Below are 19,390 nucleotides of genomic sequence, written 5' to 3' on the forward strand. Positions count from 1 at the left end.
CTAACAATCACTACAGCCTGTAACACAGCCTCTTTTAGAATGTTCAGTTCAAAGCCCATCTCTACAAGTAGCTACAAAAAGAAAAGTTGCGGAAAGGAAAAAAATAATTTACCGATTATTTAAGAAACTCTTGAGTTGTATCCTATTTTTAAAGGAAAAGGTGTACACCCTCCTTAGAGAGCTTAGTAAAGCTGGATTTGTGTATCTTTTTTCCCCAAATAAACATATACCAGAACACTGTTAAGAATAGATTAACCTTTACACATTATACTATTTTCAGGATTTGTTTATAATAAATTAAGACTAATATCCTTCTGCATATTTGAGGTGAACACACACAAGTTTTCTGGGAAGGAATAATATTTTCCTTATATTGAAAAGTGTTAGGTTTTTTTCTAGTTTGTGTAAGTTAACTAACATTTACACATGTCTGATTTTTTCTAATCTACATTTGCATTCTATAAAACATTCAAACAGAACCTCTTTAAAATGTTTCCATGCAAATTCACAAATGTCAAGACAACTACAACAATAGTTTTGAAACTGCAGCTCAAGTCAGTTGATTTTTATATTAACTCTTCATTGTAACTGAAAATACCTTTGAAATGTAGAGGTAAACACACGTACACCCACAGGTAACAAAATGAACACACAAGCTACTGTAGAACTGTACCTCTGTCAAATGTCTTCAGGTCATCCAAATCACGATAAATGTGGCCAAGTTTCTCACAGCCTTCCTGTAGTACAGAACCTGTTCGGAACACTGCAGCATGGCTTTGCATTGTCTACAAGACACCAAAATGTTTTAAAAAATAGTATACTTCCAAAACCTGTAAGAAGTTTCAAGGAAGGCATTAGAATGTCTTTTGTAATCTCAGTTTCTACAGAATTAAGCTTTCTTTTATAATTTCCCGTCATTGTGGTTGCAAACCCATTCTGTATGTGAAATAATGCAACGATTCCATCCTGAATAGGAAATCTGAAAAAGTTCTAAGGGCCAAACAATCCCCCACATATTTATGCAGGGATCGTCGAATTGAGGACATAAATGCGTGGTTGCGCAGGTGGTGTCGCAGAGAGGGATTTGGTTTCTTCGATCATGGGACTCTGTTCCGGGCACAAGGATTGCTAGGAAGAGATGGGATCCATCTAACCAAGAGAGGAAGGAGCATCTTCACGGGCAGGCTTACAATCCTAGTGACGAAGGCTTTAAACTAGGTTCGTCGGGGGACGGTGACCAAAACCCTGAGGGGAATGGGAAAGTCGGATACCGGGAAGAAATGCAGAGAGGAACTAGCAAGAAAGGAGGACCCCTGTTTCAAATGGAGAAGATAGGGTGATCAACTGGTTACCTGAGGTTTTTGTACACTAATGTGAGAAGTCTGGGCAACAAACAGGAGGAACTGGCCCAGTCCAAGAAATATGATTTAATTGGGATAACAGAGACTTGGTGGAATGACTCGCATGACTGGAGCACTGTCATGGAAGGGTATAGACTGTTCAGGAAGAACAGGCAGGGGAGAAAAGGAGGGAGGAGTTGCACTATATGTAAGAGAGCACTACGATTGCTCTGAACTCCAGTATAAAGAGGGAAAAAAACCTGTTGAGAGTCTATGGGTTAAGTTTAAAGGCACAAACAACAGCAGTGATGTTGTGGTTGGTGTCTGCTACAGGCCACTGAATCAGGTAGATGAAGCTTTCTTTGGACAACCAAGAGAAGCTTCCAGATCCAGGCCCTGGTTCTCGTGGGGGACTTTAATCACCCTGACATCTGTTGGGAAACCAATATGGCAGTACACAGGCAATCCAGGAAGTTTTTGGACAATGTTGGGGATAACTTCTTGACAAGTGCTGAAGGATACAACAGGGGCCGTGCGCAGCTTGACCTTCTGCTCCCACACAGGGAGGAACTAATAGGGGAAGTGTGGAGGTGGGTGACAACCTGGGAAGCAGTGATCATGAGATGGTAGATTTCAGGATCCTGACCAAAGGAAGAAAAGAGTAGTAAAATATACACCTTGGACTTCAAAAAAGCAGACTTTGACTCCCTCAGAGATCTGATGGGCAGAATCCCCTGGAATGCTAACATGAAGGGGAAAGGAGTCCAGGACAGCTGGCAGTATTTTAAAGAAGCCTTATTGAAGGCACAGAAAGAAACCATCCTGACGCGTAGCAAGAGAGGCAAACATGGTAGGAGACCGGATTGGCTTACGGGGGAAATCCTTGGTGAACTTAAGCACAAAAAGGAAGCTTACAAAAAGTGGAAACTTGGACAAATGACCAGAGAGGGGTTTAAATGTATAGCTCGAGGATGCCGGGGGTTATCAGGAAGGCGACAATGGAATTACGACTGGCTAAGGATGTGAAGGATAACAAGAAAGGTTTCTACAGGCATGTTAACAAGAAGGTGGTGATCAGAGAGGGTGTGCAGCCCCTACTAGATGAAAGAGGTAACCTAGTGGAAGATGACGTGGGGAAAGCTGAAGTACTCAATGCTTTTTTTGCTTCCGTATTCACGGACAAGGTGGGCTCCCAGACTACTACGCTAAGTGACGCAAGATAGGATGAAGATGGACAGCCCTTGGTAGATAAAGAACAGGTTAGGAACTATTTAAAAAAGCTAAACGTACACAAATCCATGGGTCTGGACTTAATGCATCCGAGAGTACTGAGGGAGTTGGCAAATGTCATTGAGGAGCCTTTGGCCATTATCTTTGAAAAGTTGTGGAGATCAGGAGAAATCCCGTATGATTGGAAAAGGGCAAATGTAGTGCCCATCTTCAGAAAGGGGAAGAAGGACGATCCAGGAAACTATAGCCCGGTCAGTCTTACCTCGGTTCCTGGAAAAATCATGGAAGGGATCCTTAAGGAATCCATTTTGAGGCTCTTAAAAGAGAGGAAAGTGAATAGGAATAGTCAGCATGGATTCACAAAGGGCAAGTCGTGCCTGACTCATCTGATTAGGTTCTATGATGAGGTAACTGGCTCTGTGGGCCTGGGAAAGTCAGTGGATGTGATATACCTTGATTTTAGCAAGGCTTTTGATATGGTCTCCCACAATATTCTTGCCAGCAAGTTAAGGGAATGTGGTTTGGATAAATAGACGGTAAGATGGATAGAAAGATGGCTAGAAGGCCAGGCCCAGCGGGTAGTGATCAAGGGCTCGATGTCAGGATGGCGGTCGGTTTCTAGCAGAGTGCCCCAAGGTTCGGTTCTAGGACCGGTTTTGTTCAATATCTTTATTAATGACCTGGATGAGGGGATGGATTGCACCCTCAGCAAGTTTGCGGATGACACTAAGCTAGGGGGAGAGGTAGATATGCTTGAGGGCAGAGATAGGGTCCAGAGTGACTTAGACAAATTGGAGGATTGGGCCACAAGAAATCTCATGAGGTTCAACAAGGACAAGGGCAGAGTCCTGCACTTGGGACGGAAGAATCCCAAGCATAGTTACAAGCTGGGGACCAACCAGTTAAGTAGTAGTTCTGCAGAAAAGGACCCGGGGGTTACAGTGGATGAGAAGCTGGATATGAGTCAACCGTGTGCCCTTGTAGCCAAGAAGACTAATGGCATATTAGGTTGCATTAAGAGGAGCATTGCCAGCAGATCCAGAGATGTCATTATTCCCCTTTATTCGGCTCTGGTGAGGCCACATCTGGAGTAGTGTGTCCAGTTCTGGGCCCCCCACTACAAAAAGGATGTGGACACACTGGAGAGGGTCCAGCGGAGGGCAACCAAAATGATTAGGGGGCTGGAGCATATGACTTATGAGGAGAGGCTGAGGGAGTTGGGTCTGTTTAGTCTGCAGAAGCGAAGAGTGAGGGGGGATTTGATAGCCTTCAACTTCCTGAAGGGAGGTTCCAAAGAGGATGGAGAGAGGCTGTTCTCAGTAGTGACAGATGGCAGAACAAGGAGCAATGGTTTCAAGTCGAGGTGGAAGAGGTCCAGGTTGGATATTAGGAAAAACTATTTCATTAGGAGGGTAGTGAAGCACTGGAATGGGTTACCTAGGGAAGTAGTGGAGTCTCCATCCCTAGAGGTGTTTAAGTCTCGGCTTGACAAAGCCCTGGCTGGGTTGATTTAGTTGGGATTGGTCCTGCCTAGAGCAGGGGGCTGGACTTGATGACCTTCTGAGGTCTCTTCCAGCTCTATGATTCTATGAGTAGGGCCTGGACCAGTAGGAAAGTAGAACCACACAGCACCACTCTACTCCCAGCTCTGCTCCAAACCTTTCCGAAGCCTCTGCCCCCAACTGAAGTCTGGCTCCAGACCTGGCCCTCAGCCCCCTTATCCATGTCTGCATTTTCCCCTGGTCTCATGTCTCTATTCTCAGTTCTGGGAAGAAAAGGGAGGGGGGCACAAGCCCGAAAAGCTTGGGGGACTACTGTCCTAAAATGTAAAAGCTACCAGGATTCCACAATGTAATAGGGAAGACTATAAAGGAGTTTAACTAGGAAGAGCAGAACTGAATGACAGAAAACTCCAATTATTCTAAGATTGTGGGTAGGGTTTGGGTAAAGTACCAACACTTTATACACAAAACTGGATCCCTGAACAGCATATACTGATTCTAGGTGCAAAAGTCACCTGTTTTGCTATAACCCCTGACTGGAATCAAATAAAGCTTGATGCATTTGCAATCTCCAATTATTAATTTGTGATGTTCAGAAATTTCAAGAGGTCCTGACTAAATCAATGAAAGTTTCTGAATCACAGTGAACTCAACTTACAAAAAGAACTGTTGTATTTCGAGTATAAGTCAATTCTGTGCTGAGTGAGGTTCAGAAGCACTTTAAAATGACTCATTAAAGTTATGACTATAGCCTAAATTATTTCTAAAAGGGCTTAAACTCACTTGGCCCACATTTTTGTTTGTAACTGGATACCCTCTCTCTACAAGTTCAACATGGAATGATCTCTAGGCTGTTAGTTAAGGTGGATTAAAGTTCTTGGAAGTTTAGCTTCATGTTGTGTTCAGCATCAATTCTCTAGATTTTGCTATAATTAATAAGAAAATTAAATGAAGGCATTGCATGAAATTAAAAAAGGGGGTATTCAACACAGGTAAGAAGGATTTTTTTTTTAATACAACATATAATTATATTGTGGAACTCACTATTACAGCACATTGTAATAGTGAGCAAAATTCCGAAAGGGAAAGGACATATGTATTGATAACAAGAATATCCACTTATAAAAACATTTGGAAGAGATTAAATCTTACGCTTCAGGTTTTAATCCAATCTTTAGTAGAGATCATGGCAAGGCCTAATGTAGGTAGAAATTACATCACATGTTTACTGCAAGGTTCTTGTATCTTCCTCTAAATGATAAAATATGGTTGGAAGTGAATACAGGACTAAATGGACCACAAGTCACATCTAGTATTAGCTCCCGTGTTCCTAAAACTGTTGAAGTGGCTGTCTTACTACATTTCACTTCATGCATGAAGTGTAGTTATAGCCATGTTAGCCTCAGGATACTAGAGAGATGAGGTTGGCAATGCAATATTTTTCTTGGTCTAATCAAAGATATTACCTCATTCACCTTGTTTATATTTCACTTTTACAGCTAGGTGTTTCCTTCAGGAAGTAATCTTGGCTACCAATCAGATCCATATATAATGATTTGCAAACTAATCACTTAAGTCTTGTCTAAACACTTATAAAAACATAGTTATAGATTTGGCTTCTGGAAAACAGATTAAAGGCCACATTTTCACTTGCCGTGCTAGAGACCGATAATCTGGCATATGGTTTAGCAAGCCTAGTTAAAACCCATAAATCAAATGCTGAGGGCAGCTCCAGTCAGCAATGCCCTCAGTCCCAGTCATGAGAAGGGAAGCTGATGGGAACATTTACTCCTGTCGTCTTCCTTCTGTGAAGATGGCACCAAGCACATCTTAAGGTAAGCCAACTCCAGCTATGTATTTTACATAGCTGGAATTGTGTACCTTAACCCAACCCTCCTCTCTAGTCCTTATATATGCACAACATCTCAGAATTTGTGCGCGCTATGATTTATCAGATGCTGAGCTTAAAGCATAGACCAAAGAGCAAGAACAGAGCATTTTCATTGGTGAGTATGAAAATATTTCATTGGGAAAGGTGCATCTGATCAGATCAGACAAAAAGTAGATCAAAAGAGGATGACTGTTTCAAATAGACAGGAATAGAATTCCCTATAATCTGAGCCCTTGGACAGCTGCCCAAGTCAGATTAAAATGCCGCTCAGTTCATTAGTAGAGCGCCCACAGCTCTGATTCTATTGAAGGTGCACATCTGCTCATGCCTCAATGCACATTTTTTTCCCATCTAGGTATAGAGTAAATTGAGGGAACATTGGAGATTTCAAGCGGCATTTCTTTTTCCTAATTTAAAGGACAAGGGTGATCTTTTGGGCAGGTGATTCAAGCAGAAAGATCTTTGTGTAGAAAAAAGGCTGATATTGATAAACTTCAGTTTTCCAAAGCCTGAGCTTCATTTTACTAAATATCAACTTAGCTTTCATAAATATCCACAGTATATCTTAAATATCAACCTCAACTCAAGATATTATGCTCCAGTCACTGGTACTGAGGTCCTTACCTTCTGCATATTAAGTCTCAATTCTGATGTTCTTATGTTTCCATTGGCAAATCGTAGTTTGTCAAGATTTGCAACAGATTCTTCTCCAGCATTTGGTTTAATTGAGGGAACTGATTCTCCTATGAAGGGTAAATATCTTCATTTTTCTTATTCAATTATTTCAATAAGATCAAGATTTAACGATCCTCAGGCTTTCACAATCTTACAAAGCAATAATTATTTTAAGTGTTTTTTCTTCATTTTAATACATCAAAGTAAAAGTCTATCAATAAACAATAGAACCTGGAAAGTGATAAAATACACTTTTATGAAGCAAGACACACGTACTTTTTCTTGTATTATGTGGGATGCTTATATGAAAACATGAGTTCAGGATTCATCAATTCTCTGTGTTTATTCTCCACCGGAACTTGTTAGAAGCATGTTTAGTGGCTAGAGAGAGTATAAAATGAGATCACCCATGTTCCATTCCTGTCTGCCACTAACTTCATGTGACTTCAGTCAAGTTACAGCCTAACAGTACTATGCTTCAGTTTCCTCATCCGGAAAGTGCAGCTACTACTTACCTGCTTCATGGGGATGGGTATATTCAGTTCATTTATGTTTACAGAGAACTCTGGGATTAAAGGAACCAGAGTGCAATATATTAACTATGCTGTCGAACATACATTTTTGTATGTTTTGCATCACAGGCGGGCGGTAAGTCAGGATGCATAGTTGAACCAAAACATTTCAGAACAGACTTTCCACACTACCATTAAGTATGCAGTGTTTTACAGCTTGAAAATGGTTTAAATGTTAGTGTTAATTCTACTGTAATTCTGAAAATATATTTAAATAAAAGTGTAAATAGAATGTTAAGATAGTTAAGCTCAGAAGTAAGACAACAGTAAAAATTCCAGCCTTTACTCACACTATCCTTGATAACACTTCACACTGTGTCAAAGAAGACCTCATCAATACAGCCGCTCCCCGAGTTACGAACAAGTTATGGACCAACACTTGGTCCGTAACTCGAAGTGTTCGTAACTCGGATCCCATAGAGTTACATAGAGACCGCACAGTTCGTAAGTGCGGATTGCTGTTCATAACTCGGATCCGCATTTACGACTACTTTGGTCATAAGTGGAGGTGGTCGTAACTCAGGAAGTGGCTGTAACCAAAGAGGAAACCAAGTTTTATCAATACTATGGAAGTATGCTATCCTATGCCAAATATCTATCCATTTACATTCTGTATTAGGTCCCAAGGGGGATCTACAGTTGATAATCCCAGAGTGTAGAACAGGCCTGGGCAAAGTACGGCCCGCAGGCTGCATCCGGCCCACCAAGCTACTGGATCCGGCCCACAGAGACAGGACCTCCTGCTTGCCCCGCGTGCCATGCAGAAAATTAGTTGCAGGGCTCTGTTTCTGTTTTGAAACTGGAGAGCAGCGGAGCAGTTTTAGGATCTGCCCCGCCCCCAGCACATTCCCATTGGCCGGTTTCTAGCAGAAATCAGCCAATGCAACTTGCTTGTTAGAATAACAGGCAGCTAAGAAGAACCATGCCCCCTCTCCTGGGCTCAGACAGTCATGAAGCACATGGCCAGTCAAGCAGGCTGGGAAACATTTTAAGCTCTGTAGGCAGGCAGGCAGGCAGGCTAGTTTGGCAGCTAACAAGTAAGTCTCTTGGCCACAGCCTGCTTCTGGCACCCCAGCCCTTTCCTGCCCCAACTCTCTGCCCCCCCCCAACATACCCAAACCCTCTGTCCCCCTCTCACACCCATACCCCCTCCCAGACCTGGCACCCCAATCTCCTACCACCCTAGGTCACATCCCAAACCCCTGCATTCCAGTCTCCTGCCCTAGATCACAACTGCCTGCTTCATCCCAATTCCCTCCCAGACTCCAGTCTCCCTCCTGCACCCCAGTCCCTTACCCAAAGCTCCCTTTTGCACCCAACCTCCATTCCAAAACCCATGTCTCCATGAATATCATGGAAGAGTGCAATCCTTGACCACTTTCCAAAATCTTGGAGTGGCCCCCCATCAAAAGTTATTGGCCACCGCTGCTGTAGAAGTTAATGTAGGCTACAGGACACACACAAGCATATTTGGGCACAAACTGATCTGTAGCACTTAAATGATGGGTGTAGACTCAAACTCATACTGAGGGAACAAGAGTGGTACAGCCCAACTGAAGTGGTAAATAAGGATGGAGTATCACATCTACTCCAGAGAAAATGCAGTGATTATCTTTGTTGACAAGAAAGATGTGGGGAAAAGATCTCAAGCCTATACCTAGTAGACAGACTCACAGTTCTCAGAGAAATATGTATATTTGTACTGAAGAATTATCAATGGGGAGGATGAGTGGCAAGAGTTAAGGTCAGCGCTGGTCATGGGAACAGGAATCTCTGATTTAATTTAGATATAAGAGATCTGTTTTTTGGTTGAAAATGTAAAGTGTTCTATTATGATTTAAGTTATCTCAACCTTAATGCTTAGAGTTTCATGACTATATATTGTTCCCAATTTCAGAAAGGCATAGGAAGTGAGCCTATCATACAATATTTAAATCCCATTTCTTCTCCCTGGCTAATATTAATAAAGCCTCTCTAATAAAAGAGTTAATCCAACTAAGATTCCTAGTTTGAGAGTACATTCCTTCTATATCTTGGCCCACATACCTAGTGGGACAGGGCTAAAGAGAGGTAAGTGGATGTTGCTTTAGATACAGATTTTATTTATACATGTAAACTAACCAGAAATGAGGGGCATTATGCTAACCTTTTTAAATAAACTAAAATAAAGTGTTCTTCTGATCCATAAAAATCAGAAGTTATTAAAATCAAAACCCACGGTAACCGTTTTAGAATGAGCTCATGTTTTTATATAAAAGTAGAACAACAGAAGTTACAGTGGAAAGATCTAAGTATTAAGTCATTCTGTAAACTGCTTTCTAAAGTATCAGATATGTTGCCATCTGACATGCACCTAAAGGAATTAATTTTATGTTAACATTTTAAAATGTAACATGTTATACATGCAAGGCTGCAGCAAATGTCATCATCTCAGACTTGTTTCAAGTAAGAACAAATAGTATAAGGTGAGTTTGCACTGTATCTTCCATCTTAAAATGTAGTACACTCCAAGACCTTGTTTCTTAAAACTCATGATAGCATCAGTAGTATTAAATTGTTCTGGTATGGAAGAAAATCCTCTCAATCACATCGTCCAATTGCTTTGTCAGAATTATATTGCCCTACAATTAGATACAATATAGGGACGTATGAGACTAGCCGACTATCCGATAAGCAGAAGTTTGTGTGACGAGTCACTTTCCACCCCCCCACTTTGCTGCCGGGGAGGGAGGAGAGAAGCCGGAGCTGGTGTGGGGGAGATCCGGCTTAAAAGCCAGTTCCCTCCAGCACCATCTCTGCGGAGGGCAGGGTAGGTAGAGTCACAGCAGGGAATGGCATGAGTGGGGACTGAAGCAGTCTCTGCTCACACTGCTTCTGCTGCAATTCTGCTATTGAAATGTACAAGAGCCCCATTTCTAAAGGAAGCCCTGAATTCCCTGCACGGCTTCCACTTTTGAACTGTAGCAAGAGTTCAGAAGGACTCTTGCTACAGTTCAAAGGCGGAGGCGCTCTTGTAGAGCAATTGAATAGTTGATGGAAATCCCATCAACAATTTGATTAGTTTATTCATCTAAATTTAACATCCCTAATGCAGTATGGTGAATTCTTGACGTTAGTAACACTGCACATTATGTACAGCAACAATAGAAAATTGCAATAGCTTTATATTTTCAATAGTCTAGCTATTAACCCTATAATTACTTGCTAATATGTAAAGATATAAAGTAATAGAATGCCTTTTAGAGGATGGGAATTGATAACAATTTGTTCTGACAATATTTAAGGAGTTAAACTTGAACAGTCTTACCAGGCTTGCATAATTCTGCAATAGTAAGGGCACAAGCACGACCAAAGACCACCAAGTCCAAGAGAGAGTTTGCTCCAAGTCGATTAGCACCATGAACAGATGCAGAAGCTGCTTCACCACAAGCATACAAGCCTGGAACAACTTGATCTTTGCCATTCACATGTGTAATTACCTGTAATTTCAAAAGAAATTCACTCAACATGTTTGCAAAACCATCTGTAAAATAAGGATCACTAGCAGATGAGGCCCGTTTTTGTCTGGGCAAAATCTTATTGCCTAAATTAACATAGGAAAGTTCAAGAAATTAAATATACGTAATAGAAAATTTTATTCATGTACTTGCAAGAGGTAAAAGAGTTTTGAAATCCTGCAAAATTCAACTTCAAAGATTCATTTTATTGATTTACCATATATAGTAAATTTGAAATCAGAAACCTGTAAAGCTTTCATTACTCTTTCTGTAATTAATTTGAATTATTTTGTGATTTGCAACAGTAAAACTTTTCTTTGCACTAAAATTACAGTAGAATAGGTGACTCAATGTTAATTTTGTTAGCAAATATTTTGATGAACTCTACTCATAATAGCCAGGACTTTTTTCTGATGGAAAACAAAATAATTATTTAAATCTTTCACTCAGCATATTCTGGTGTAAAAAGTAGTGCATTCAGCAAATTTAAGTGGCAGGATTTTATGAAAAATTTGGTATCTGTAGGAAAGCATGAAGTATGACTATTTGGCACTAATAAATCCAGAAACTCACTCTTCAAAATATGTAACAGATTTGTAGTACAGCATCAAAGTTTCATTGTATTTGAATATCAGTTATTTATCTTGAAAGCACAAAGTCAGTTCAAATAGTAAGCAACCAATTTAAAGGTGGGAAAGGGAACACCATGAAAATAATTTATTAACTGAAAATATCACATTCTTTTATGCAATTTAATTATCAGGGCTTGACAAACGGGGCGAAATCTACTAGCCAGCTCCGTGCTGCGGATGCGCAAGACCCGCATTGTGCATGCGCACGCCGCTGGTGAACGGGGTGACCGGATGAAATCTACTCACCATGGGCGAGTAGAAACAGTGATTTGTCGAGCCTTGTTAATTATGATGTTTTACCGGCATCAATGTGAGACAAAGCAGCATGGCTCACCAAAATATTTTTGTAGTAAAATTCAGAGCAGAGTGGGAAGAAAATTGGACTCTATAATGCCAGACCATGTTGACAAGGCAGAATTTTATATTTATTTTAAAAACTGATCTAAATAAACTAATCCAAGAAATCAGACTGGTAAATTCTCAGATTCGCTCAGCCTGACACAGGGACTGGTTGCCATTAAAATTGGTATTTACACAGCAGTGAACTTAAGTTACCAATTTTAGTGCAGAGAATGCAGTAATGGAGCTAATAATCCATATCACCTAAACCTTTAATGATTTATAGTTCAAGCCCATCTATACAGCCATTTTTACCTATACAGTATTACCCTCGTCTGAATAAACTTTCACATGGACAGTTTAAAGAACGCCTGTATACTTAATGCATATTGAAAAGACTACATTTCATATTTTGCATATTGTCTCTGGAGTTCCATCCCTATGCAAACATCCCAAGAATGCTGTGACAACTTGTTTACAAGACAAACAAAGTTATAACTTTTTCAAGTTATCTTAATATTATATCATTTAACATACTTGTACATATAAATTTAGTAGCAAGCTCACTTCAGACTAATTTTATAAGGAACCCAATATTTCATTTCTACTAGAGAAAACAAGATTTCACGATACTGATCTATGATAGTTACCTGCCCTTTGTAGTTAGTAGGAATACCTCCCATATTGTAATGCACAGTAGGAAGAACAGGAATAGGTTCTTTTGTGACATCCACACCAGCAAATATCATAGCTGTTTCTGAAATTCCAGGGAGGCGCATTGCTAGCTGTTGTGGTGGTAAATGGTGCAACTGCAAATATACATGATCTTTCTCAGGGCCACAACCCCTAATGTGAAAGGAAATAGGAGTGAAAGGTTGGAATACTGCTCTCCACAGAATTTCCCCTATATAAAAGCACTCATTTCTAAAGTATCTTGACCATATTATCTAGACACTATATATAAAGACTTCAATTTTATCCAGTCATCTGCATGGTAACATGAACCACAAAAAACACCAGAAAAACAGAATTTAAGTCATTTTATTTCTGCTTTGAATAATCATTTGGGAGTTCAAAACAGATATTCACAACCAAATGTGTGTGTGTGTGTGCGCGCTTACAGATGCATCCTATTTAGAAAACATGCATCTGGAAGCACAGAAGAGCATCAATAACTGACCTCCTTCCCCAACCTTAGTACACGTAAAATGTTCCCCATTCTACTGTCTTTCCTACCATAATTATGAAATTCCTGTATTTTAAATGAATTTCTAAAACAACTTTAATATGAAGTCTCCTAGTGTCCTGCAAAGATGTTGATGTTACAGCAATTTACAATTTGTAGATTACAGTTATCAGACCATTTAGAAATTATCTAGTGAATCATCAGGTGAATGTTAAGAACATCTGTGGTATCTTTTGACTTCAGAAAAATATCAAACAGGTATGGGCCAGATTTTCAAGAGCACAGCAGCTCTTGCTGTCTCCAATGAGAGCTGATGCGTTCTGAGTGTTTTTGAAAATCTGGCTTAAAGCTTTAATTTTACTAAAACAAAAAAGACTAGAGAACTTTTCTGATTACCCTTTTAAAAGGGAACTAGATTTCAAAAATCAAGATTTTTGCCTAAAATATATGTAAAATCTTCAGCCTTCTACCAGTTTAACATGGCTGCTCGAGATGATCCAAAATCTTCCATGAACTATTGCAACTCCCTATCTGCTTTTACCAAATACAAAAACTTATGTCACTGAAAAATTAAACAAACCTTCCTTCGCGGATTTCAATCGTCATAGAACGAGACACAACATCTCTGGAAGCAAGGTCCTTTGCAACAGGCGCATATCTCTCCATAAATCTTTCACCTTCACTGTTAATAAGAATACCTCCTTCACCACGACAACCTTCTGTAATAAGACAGCCAGCACCATAGATGCCTGCAAAGCAAGAAGCAGCAATGTTATGAAATACTTACAAGATAATTTTGTAATCAAGTTATTGTAAAAACAAAAGTATTTAATTTAAAAGATACGGAGGATTCCATAAGACAAAAGTGACACAGATCTCTTGGCAAAAGGTCCCCTGTTCTTTGCAAACTGCTCTCACTTCAGACGGACAAAAATATCTTATAGGATGTTTATCTATAAAACAGTAAAATGTAAGGGTACGTCTAGACTACATGGCTCCGTCGACAAAACCATGTAAACTAGTTTACCCGGCATAGTCAATGAAGCAGGGATTTAAGTAATCCTCGCTTCATTAAAATAAAAATGGCCACTGCGCTGTGCCAACGATCAGGTGATCTGGCACAGCACAGCAGCGTTTCACGAGGCATACTAGAGCAGTCAACAAAGGCTTCCCTTGTGGACCATGCCGCATCTAGACTACCGCGCTGTGCCGGATGAGCTGATCGTCAGCACGGCATGGTGGCCATTTTTATTTTAATGAAGCTGGGATTATTTCAATCCCCACTTCATTGACTATGCTGGGTAAACTAGTTTACATGGCTCCGTCCACAGAGGCATGTAGTCTAGATGTACCCTAAGGTATCTACAGAAATGTTTGACTTGTTAAGACTCAATACTTGTGAGATGTATACAAAAGTAATATTTACTGAAAATGTATTTATTCTGAAAGTATGCTTTATGGACTTGGAGTAAAAATTAGTCATGGGGTATTGTGTCTTAGTGATGACCTGTTCAAGCAAGGTAAATACAGGGCTGACATAGCCCAGAGAAGAATGCTTATGTGTTTGAAAGGCTGAAGGTGTCAGAAACCTGACACCCAGCACAATAAAAGACAGTCCCTTTTCCCAGAAGCAGGGAATAATAAGGTCACTCACAGTACTGGCTACCACGAGAACTGTTACACCTCTGAATATTATAAAGTTAATATTTTAAATTGCTTTCTATTATATTCCACCCTTGGACTGATTTTATGACAGTCTGCAATTCCACATCATTGCTGCTCTACTCCTTACAGCTAAAAGGAAGGAGGAGGAGTGCAACAGATATGCTTCTGTGGCTCCCTGGATCACCCAGGGAGTAAAGACTTAGCTCAGTATTATCTTCTCTTCCCTCAAATTTAGCAAGACCCTCTTCATTCCTCTGGGTGATCCTGGGAAGTGACAGTGTTGACTGATTTACAAAATTTAAAGGAATACTGGTTTTGGCAATTCAAAAGCTTAATTAACATTCTTTGACCAAAAAAATCTTAATGTTATACATGTGTATATATATTATATGTACCACCACACAATGAAATAGTCAGAAAATTGTAGTTATAACACCTTTTGACAGTTAAGAAATTCAAAGATCAAGTAACCATATCTCATTCACTTTTCAATGTGGACCATTAGCCTTCATTACCCCTACGTTAAATACAGGTTCTTTACTACAAATAACAAGGATAATCCGAAAGACACACTGTACAACACCTAGTTTCTTAGCTTCCATAAACATTTTTATAATTACAATATAAGAAGCAGTCCAACAGATTTCCACCTACCCTAAAAATGAACAATTGCTGGAAGACGTCATGATATTTCAATACATCTTCCCCTTCCCACTCTCACTACAATTCAGATATCTAGCCAATTTACTTGGTAATTATGTCCCCACACCTTCTGAAATCACACAAACTGCACAACAATAAACTTATGACAGGCCTGGCAGGATGCAATTTAAATTGATAGTTGTCCATAAAGGTGGGCTTCTCCTAATAGAAATTAATGGAAAATAAATAGATGACAGTCTCAAACACATCCTCCCTCTCACATAGCACCCACAGGAATTCATGTTGTAGGCCCTGCAATCATATAGGCAATTTTTACAGTCCTGATGTTATGATTCCACTTGCTAACTGCTAGGAGCACAGAGGCTGCTTTCAGACAGAATCCACTAAGCAGCTGGGTTGGACTTCCCTATGGCTGTGGGTTAGTCATCATGGCCCTCACCAACTGCTTCTGCTCTCTCTGCCATCACCAGAGTTTTCTCCATACCTTGCACCTGCAAGGATCCAGTCAGTGTTTTCTCTAAGCTGCCTGGCAGCAGAGCTTCACAGGTGATTAATTAGTCAGTCAGCTCCATGCAAGGAGCCCTGGGAAGCTGTGCCACCACACAGCTTAGAGCAGCAGTTTCCAACCTTTTTAAGCCCAAGATCACTTTTTGAATGTAAATGCAACCCAGGATATAGCTCAAACCCAAATACCCTTGCTCTTCCTCCTTCATGCCTCTCCTCTCCGAGGTCCTGCCCCTGCTCACTCCATCCTCCCTCCCTTTCACCAGGTAGGGGCAGATGGGTTTGGGCACAGGCTCTGGTCTTGGACTAAGGGATTTGGAGCGTCAGGGGCTTTGAGCGGAGCCTTGACCACAGAGTTGGGGGTGCAGGAAAGGGTTCAGGTTACAGAATGTGTAAGAGTTTGAGTCCAGGGGGCTCAGGACTAGGACAGGAGTTTAGGGTGCAGAAGGGGGTTCATACCTCTTGTGGCTCCTGGGTGGTGGTGCAGTGGGGCTAAGGTAGGCTCACCCCTGCCCTGCCCCACTCTCAAAAGCAGCTAGCAAACTCCCTACAGCCCAAGCCCTATTGTGCCCCCCATCCGTTCTGTGGGGATAGAATACATGGTGGGAAGGGGCACCCTGACATCAGTGCCCCTCCTCTGCACTACAAGCAGGAGGCTCTGGGTGGGAGGGCGGAGGGGAGAGCTCCAAGGGCAGAGGGCAGGAGCAGCATGGCAGTGGGGGGAGTGCAGCTCAAGTGCTGTGCTTGATAGCCTCTTAGCCAGCCAGTCACGATCACCTGTCAGAGGCTCTAAGATCTATCAGTAGAGCTCAATCTACTGGTTGGTGACCATGGGCTTAGAGGGAACACTGGTCAAAGCCTGCTCACTCACTGGAGGGCACTGGGACTGTCAAAGGAAGAACCTTTCAGCAGCTCTGTGGCCTTCTCTACAACTGGGGGTTCATCACTCTCCTTAACATCCCTGGCCAAGGATCTCTCTTCCCCAGACCAGGACCAGAGTCTCCTACAACTTCTGTCTGGGTGCGTCTAACCCCTTGGCCATGGAGAGAGCCCCCTGCAGCCCTGCTCTAATCCCAAAATTCCCTTTAATTTCCCACAACTGTGAAAATAATGTATATTAATACTTAAAACTTCCTCCAGAATACTTGATGAATGAAATGGACGTAACATGGAAAATACAAAGGCAAACGTGCAGGGGCCTGAACTATGAAAACCCTGACTTCAGTTATTAGGATGTCTTTAAAGTTCAAAAATACAGTATTGATTAATTTGTTTCTTAATTCTGGGAAGCATTAGTGTCAAGAAATCAGTTGATAATTCCTAAAGAAATAAGATTAAAGTGTACAATCTAAAATTTAAAACATGAAAGGAAGAATTCATTTGTTATTTTAAAGAAAGACTCAAATGGAGGCAATAAATTACAATTCTGAAAGGTGAATATAAATTGATGTATAAAATTATTACTATGGGGCTGCGCCCCATGCTCACCAATCCCCCTTCTTGTGGGGGTTAGGCAAACCCAACTCTCCCCACAGCCACCGGGGAGGTTGGGCTGTGGCTCCGCCAACCCAGGCCTCTTCTCTTCTCCCTTCCCTCTGATGGTCCAGGCCCCTGCCCCCTGCGAGCCTGGACCCCTTTTCCATCCCTCTCCCCTCCCCCCCCCCGCCAAGCTAGCCTGGGCCCTTTCTCCCTCCCCCCACTCCCCAGCCAGCCCAGGCCCCTTCTCTCCCCCATGCCTCCCCCCCACCTCGCCTCTCCCAGCTGCGGTGTGTGCCAGGCTCAGGTCTAACCCTGGTGGCCAGGGAGGCACAGGTAGTGCTGTGCACACACAGTGCTTTGGGGCACTGCAGCCAGCTGAAGTGGGAAAAGCAGCAGCGTGAGGGCCACTGTCCCGACCTCTTCCCCATGAAGTCCTGCCTGTGCTGCTCACTGCCCTATCCCTACCCACAGAGCCCAGGGTTGCCATCCACCCACCGAGAGCAGAAGGGAAAGAGCCTACAGGCCAGTGTGATGGCTCCCCGGATGGCTCGGGTGCTTTGTCAGCTGCGGCAAGTGCAGCTGCTGGAGAGGGGGTCAGTCTCCATGGGGGTAGATGGATTCCAGGAAGTCGGGCACCACGCTCCAGCTCCCCAAGAGCCTGGTGGCAGAGGAGCCTTACTCTTAGTACTTGTCACCAGGCTGCTGTCCCAAGCACTGCACAAACACTCCCACCCCGGTCTATCACAGCTGCAATGTGCCATGTTTCTTGTCACTGAAAAACCTATGGGGAGGGATAGAGGAAGGTGAGTAGGTGCTTGGTTTAAAGAAACAATTGCAAGTGGTGAGAGGAAGCAGCGAGGTCAAGCTTCAGCTGGGGGGAAGGAGGAGGCAGGATGCAGAGTGACGTGATGACATCACCCTGTTGTCCCGCAGGAAAAAACTTTACTATATAGAGAGAGATTTGTTCCAGTATTTGAAGCCCAAAATTAATGGAATGCAAGTACCAAAAGTACGTAAGTACATTTCTTGTCACAGCTGCCACTGTGCCATGTTTCTTGACACTGAAAAACCTATGGGGTGGGATAGAGGAAGGTGAGTAGGTGCTTGGTTTAAAGAAACAATTGCAAGTGGTGAGAGGAAGCAGCGAGGTCAAGCTTCAGCTGGGGGGAAGGAGGAGGCAGGATGCAGAGTGACGTGATGACATCACCCTGTTGTCCCGCAGGAAAAAACTTTAGAGAGAGATTTGTTACAGTATTTGAAGCCCAAAATTAATGGAATGCAAGTACCAAAAGTACGTAAGTACATTTCTATGCAATTGTAAAAGTTTCTCCCACTTTACTTCATAAGACTCCTGAATTGAGGGATCTATATTTCTCCTACAACAATTGCAGATATCAAAAACATCTAAACAATTTCAATGAATGGAAATTCTTTGCTCCATTTAGTTGCTTACAATGTTAACTTCTGCATGAGAATCTGTAGCCTGAAAAGAGGTGGTAAGGGTAAGTGGTAAAGCTTTTAAGCTGTTTAACACACCACAGATCTTAATAATGTAAAACTGTGAGGCTTAATATTTCAGAGATGTTCTTTCTGAATATTTTAAGTTCCTGGAAAACAAAGATTGCCTTCCTAGACTTGTAATCAAGTGGTTCTCAACCAGGGACACACATACCCTAGGGGAGAACATAGGGACCTTCCTGGATACTGTACATCAACTCATCTAAATTTTTCTCTAGATTTAACAATCATCTACACAAAAAGCACTATCAAAGATAGAACTAAAATTTCATACAATTATCTATTCATACTTCTCTATATACTGAAAAGTACAATATTTATATTCCAATAGCTTTATATGGTAAAAGTCAGAAAGTATACAATTTGAGTAATAGTGTGCAGTGACACATATATTTTTATATCTGATTTTGTAAACTAATTGTTTTCAAGTGAGATGTAACGTAGGTGTATGCACACCAAATCAGACTCCTGAAAGGGATACAGTAGTCTGGAAAGGTTGAGAGCCAATGTTATATTGTACCTGTAGGATGGAACTGTACAAATTCTAGGTCCTGGCAAGGAAGGCCAGCTCGTGTGACCAGAGCTGTGCCATCACCTGTGCTGGTATGAGCAGATGTGCAACTGAAGAAGGTGCGGCCATATCCACTAGAGAAAACATTGCAAAAATTAAAATTTGTCTGCAATAGTTTCCTTAAGA

General features: G+C 41.6%; 1 protein-coding gene across 4 annotated transcripts in view; it reads right to left on the minus strand.

Annotated features, from left to right (window-relative positions):
• Positions 1–19,390, minus strand: part of LOC102455030 (succinate dehydrogenase [ubiquinone] flavoprotein subunit, mitochondrial) — a 42,881-nt gene that overhangs the window by 3,289 nt on the left and 20,202 nt on the right. For all 4 annotated transcript variants that reach the window (XM_075921635.2, XM_075921634.2, XM_075921632.2 and 1 more), the window contains exons 7-12: positions 19,214–19,338; positions 13,445–13,613; positions 12,329–12,524; positions 10,518–10,689; positions 6,588–6,706; positions 674–785 (exon numbers count right to left, since the gene is read on the minus strand). In XM_075921635.2, coding sequence (XP_075777750.1) covers positions 674–785; positions 6,588–6,706; positions 10,518–10,689; positions 12,329–12,524; positions 13,445–13,613; positions 19,214–19,338 — 893 coding nt within the window. The remainder of the gene's footprint in view (positions 1–673; positions 786–6,587; positions 6,707–10,517; positions 10,690–12,328; positions 12,525–13,444; positions 13,614–19,213; positions 19,339–19,390) is intronic.

Source organism: Pelodiscus sinensis, chromosome 2 (assembly GCF_052426305.1).
Source record: "Pelodiscus sinensis isolate ZL-2025 chromosome 2, ASM5242630v1, whole genome shotgun sequence".
In the NCBI taxonomy this organism is placed as follows: Eukaryota; Metazoa; Chordata; order Testudines; family Trionychidae; genus Pelodiscus; species Pelodiscus sinensis.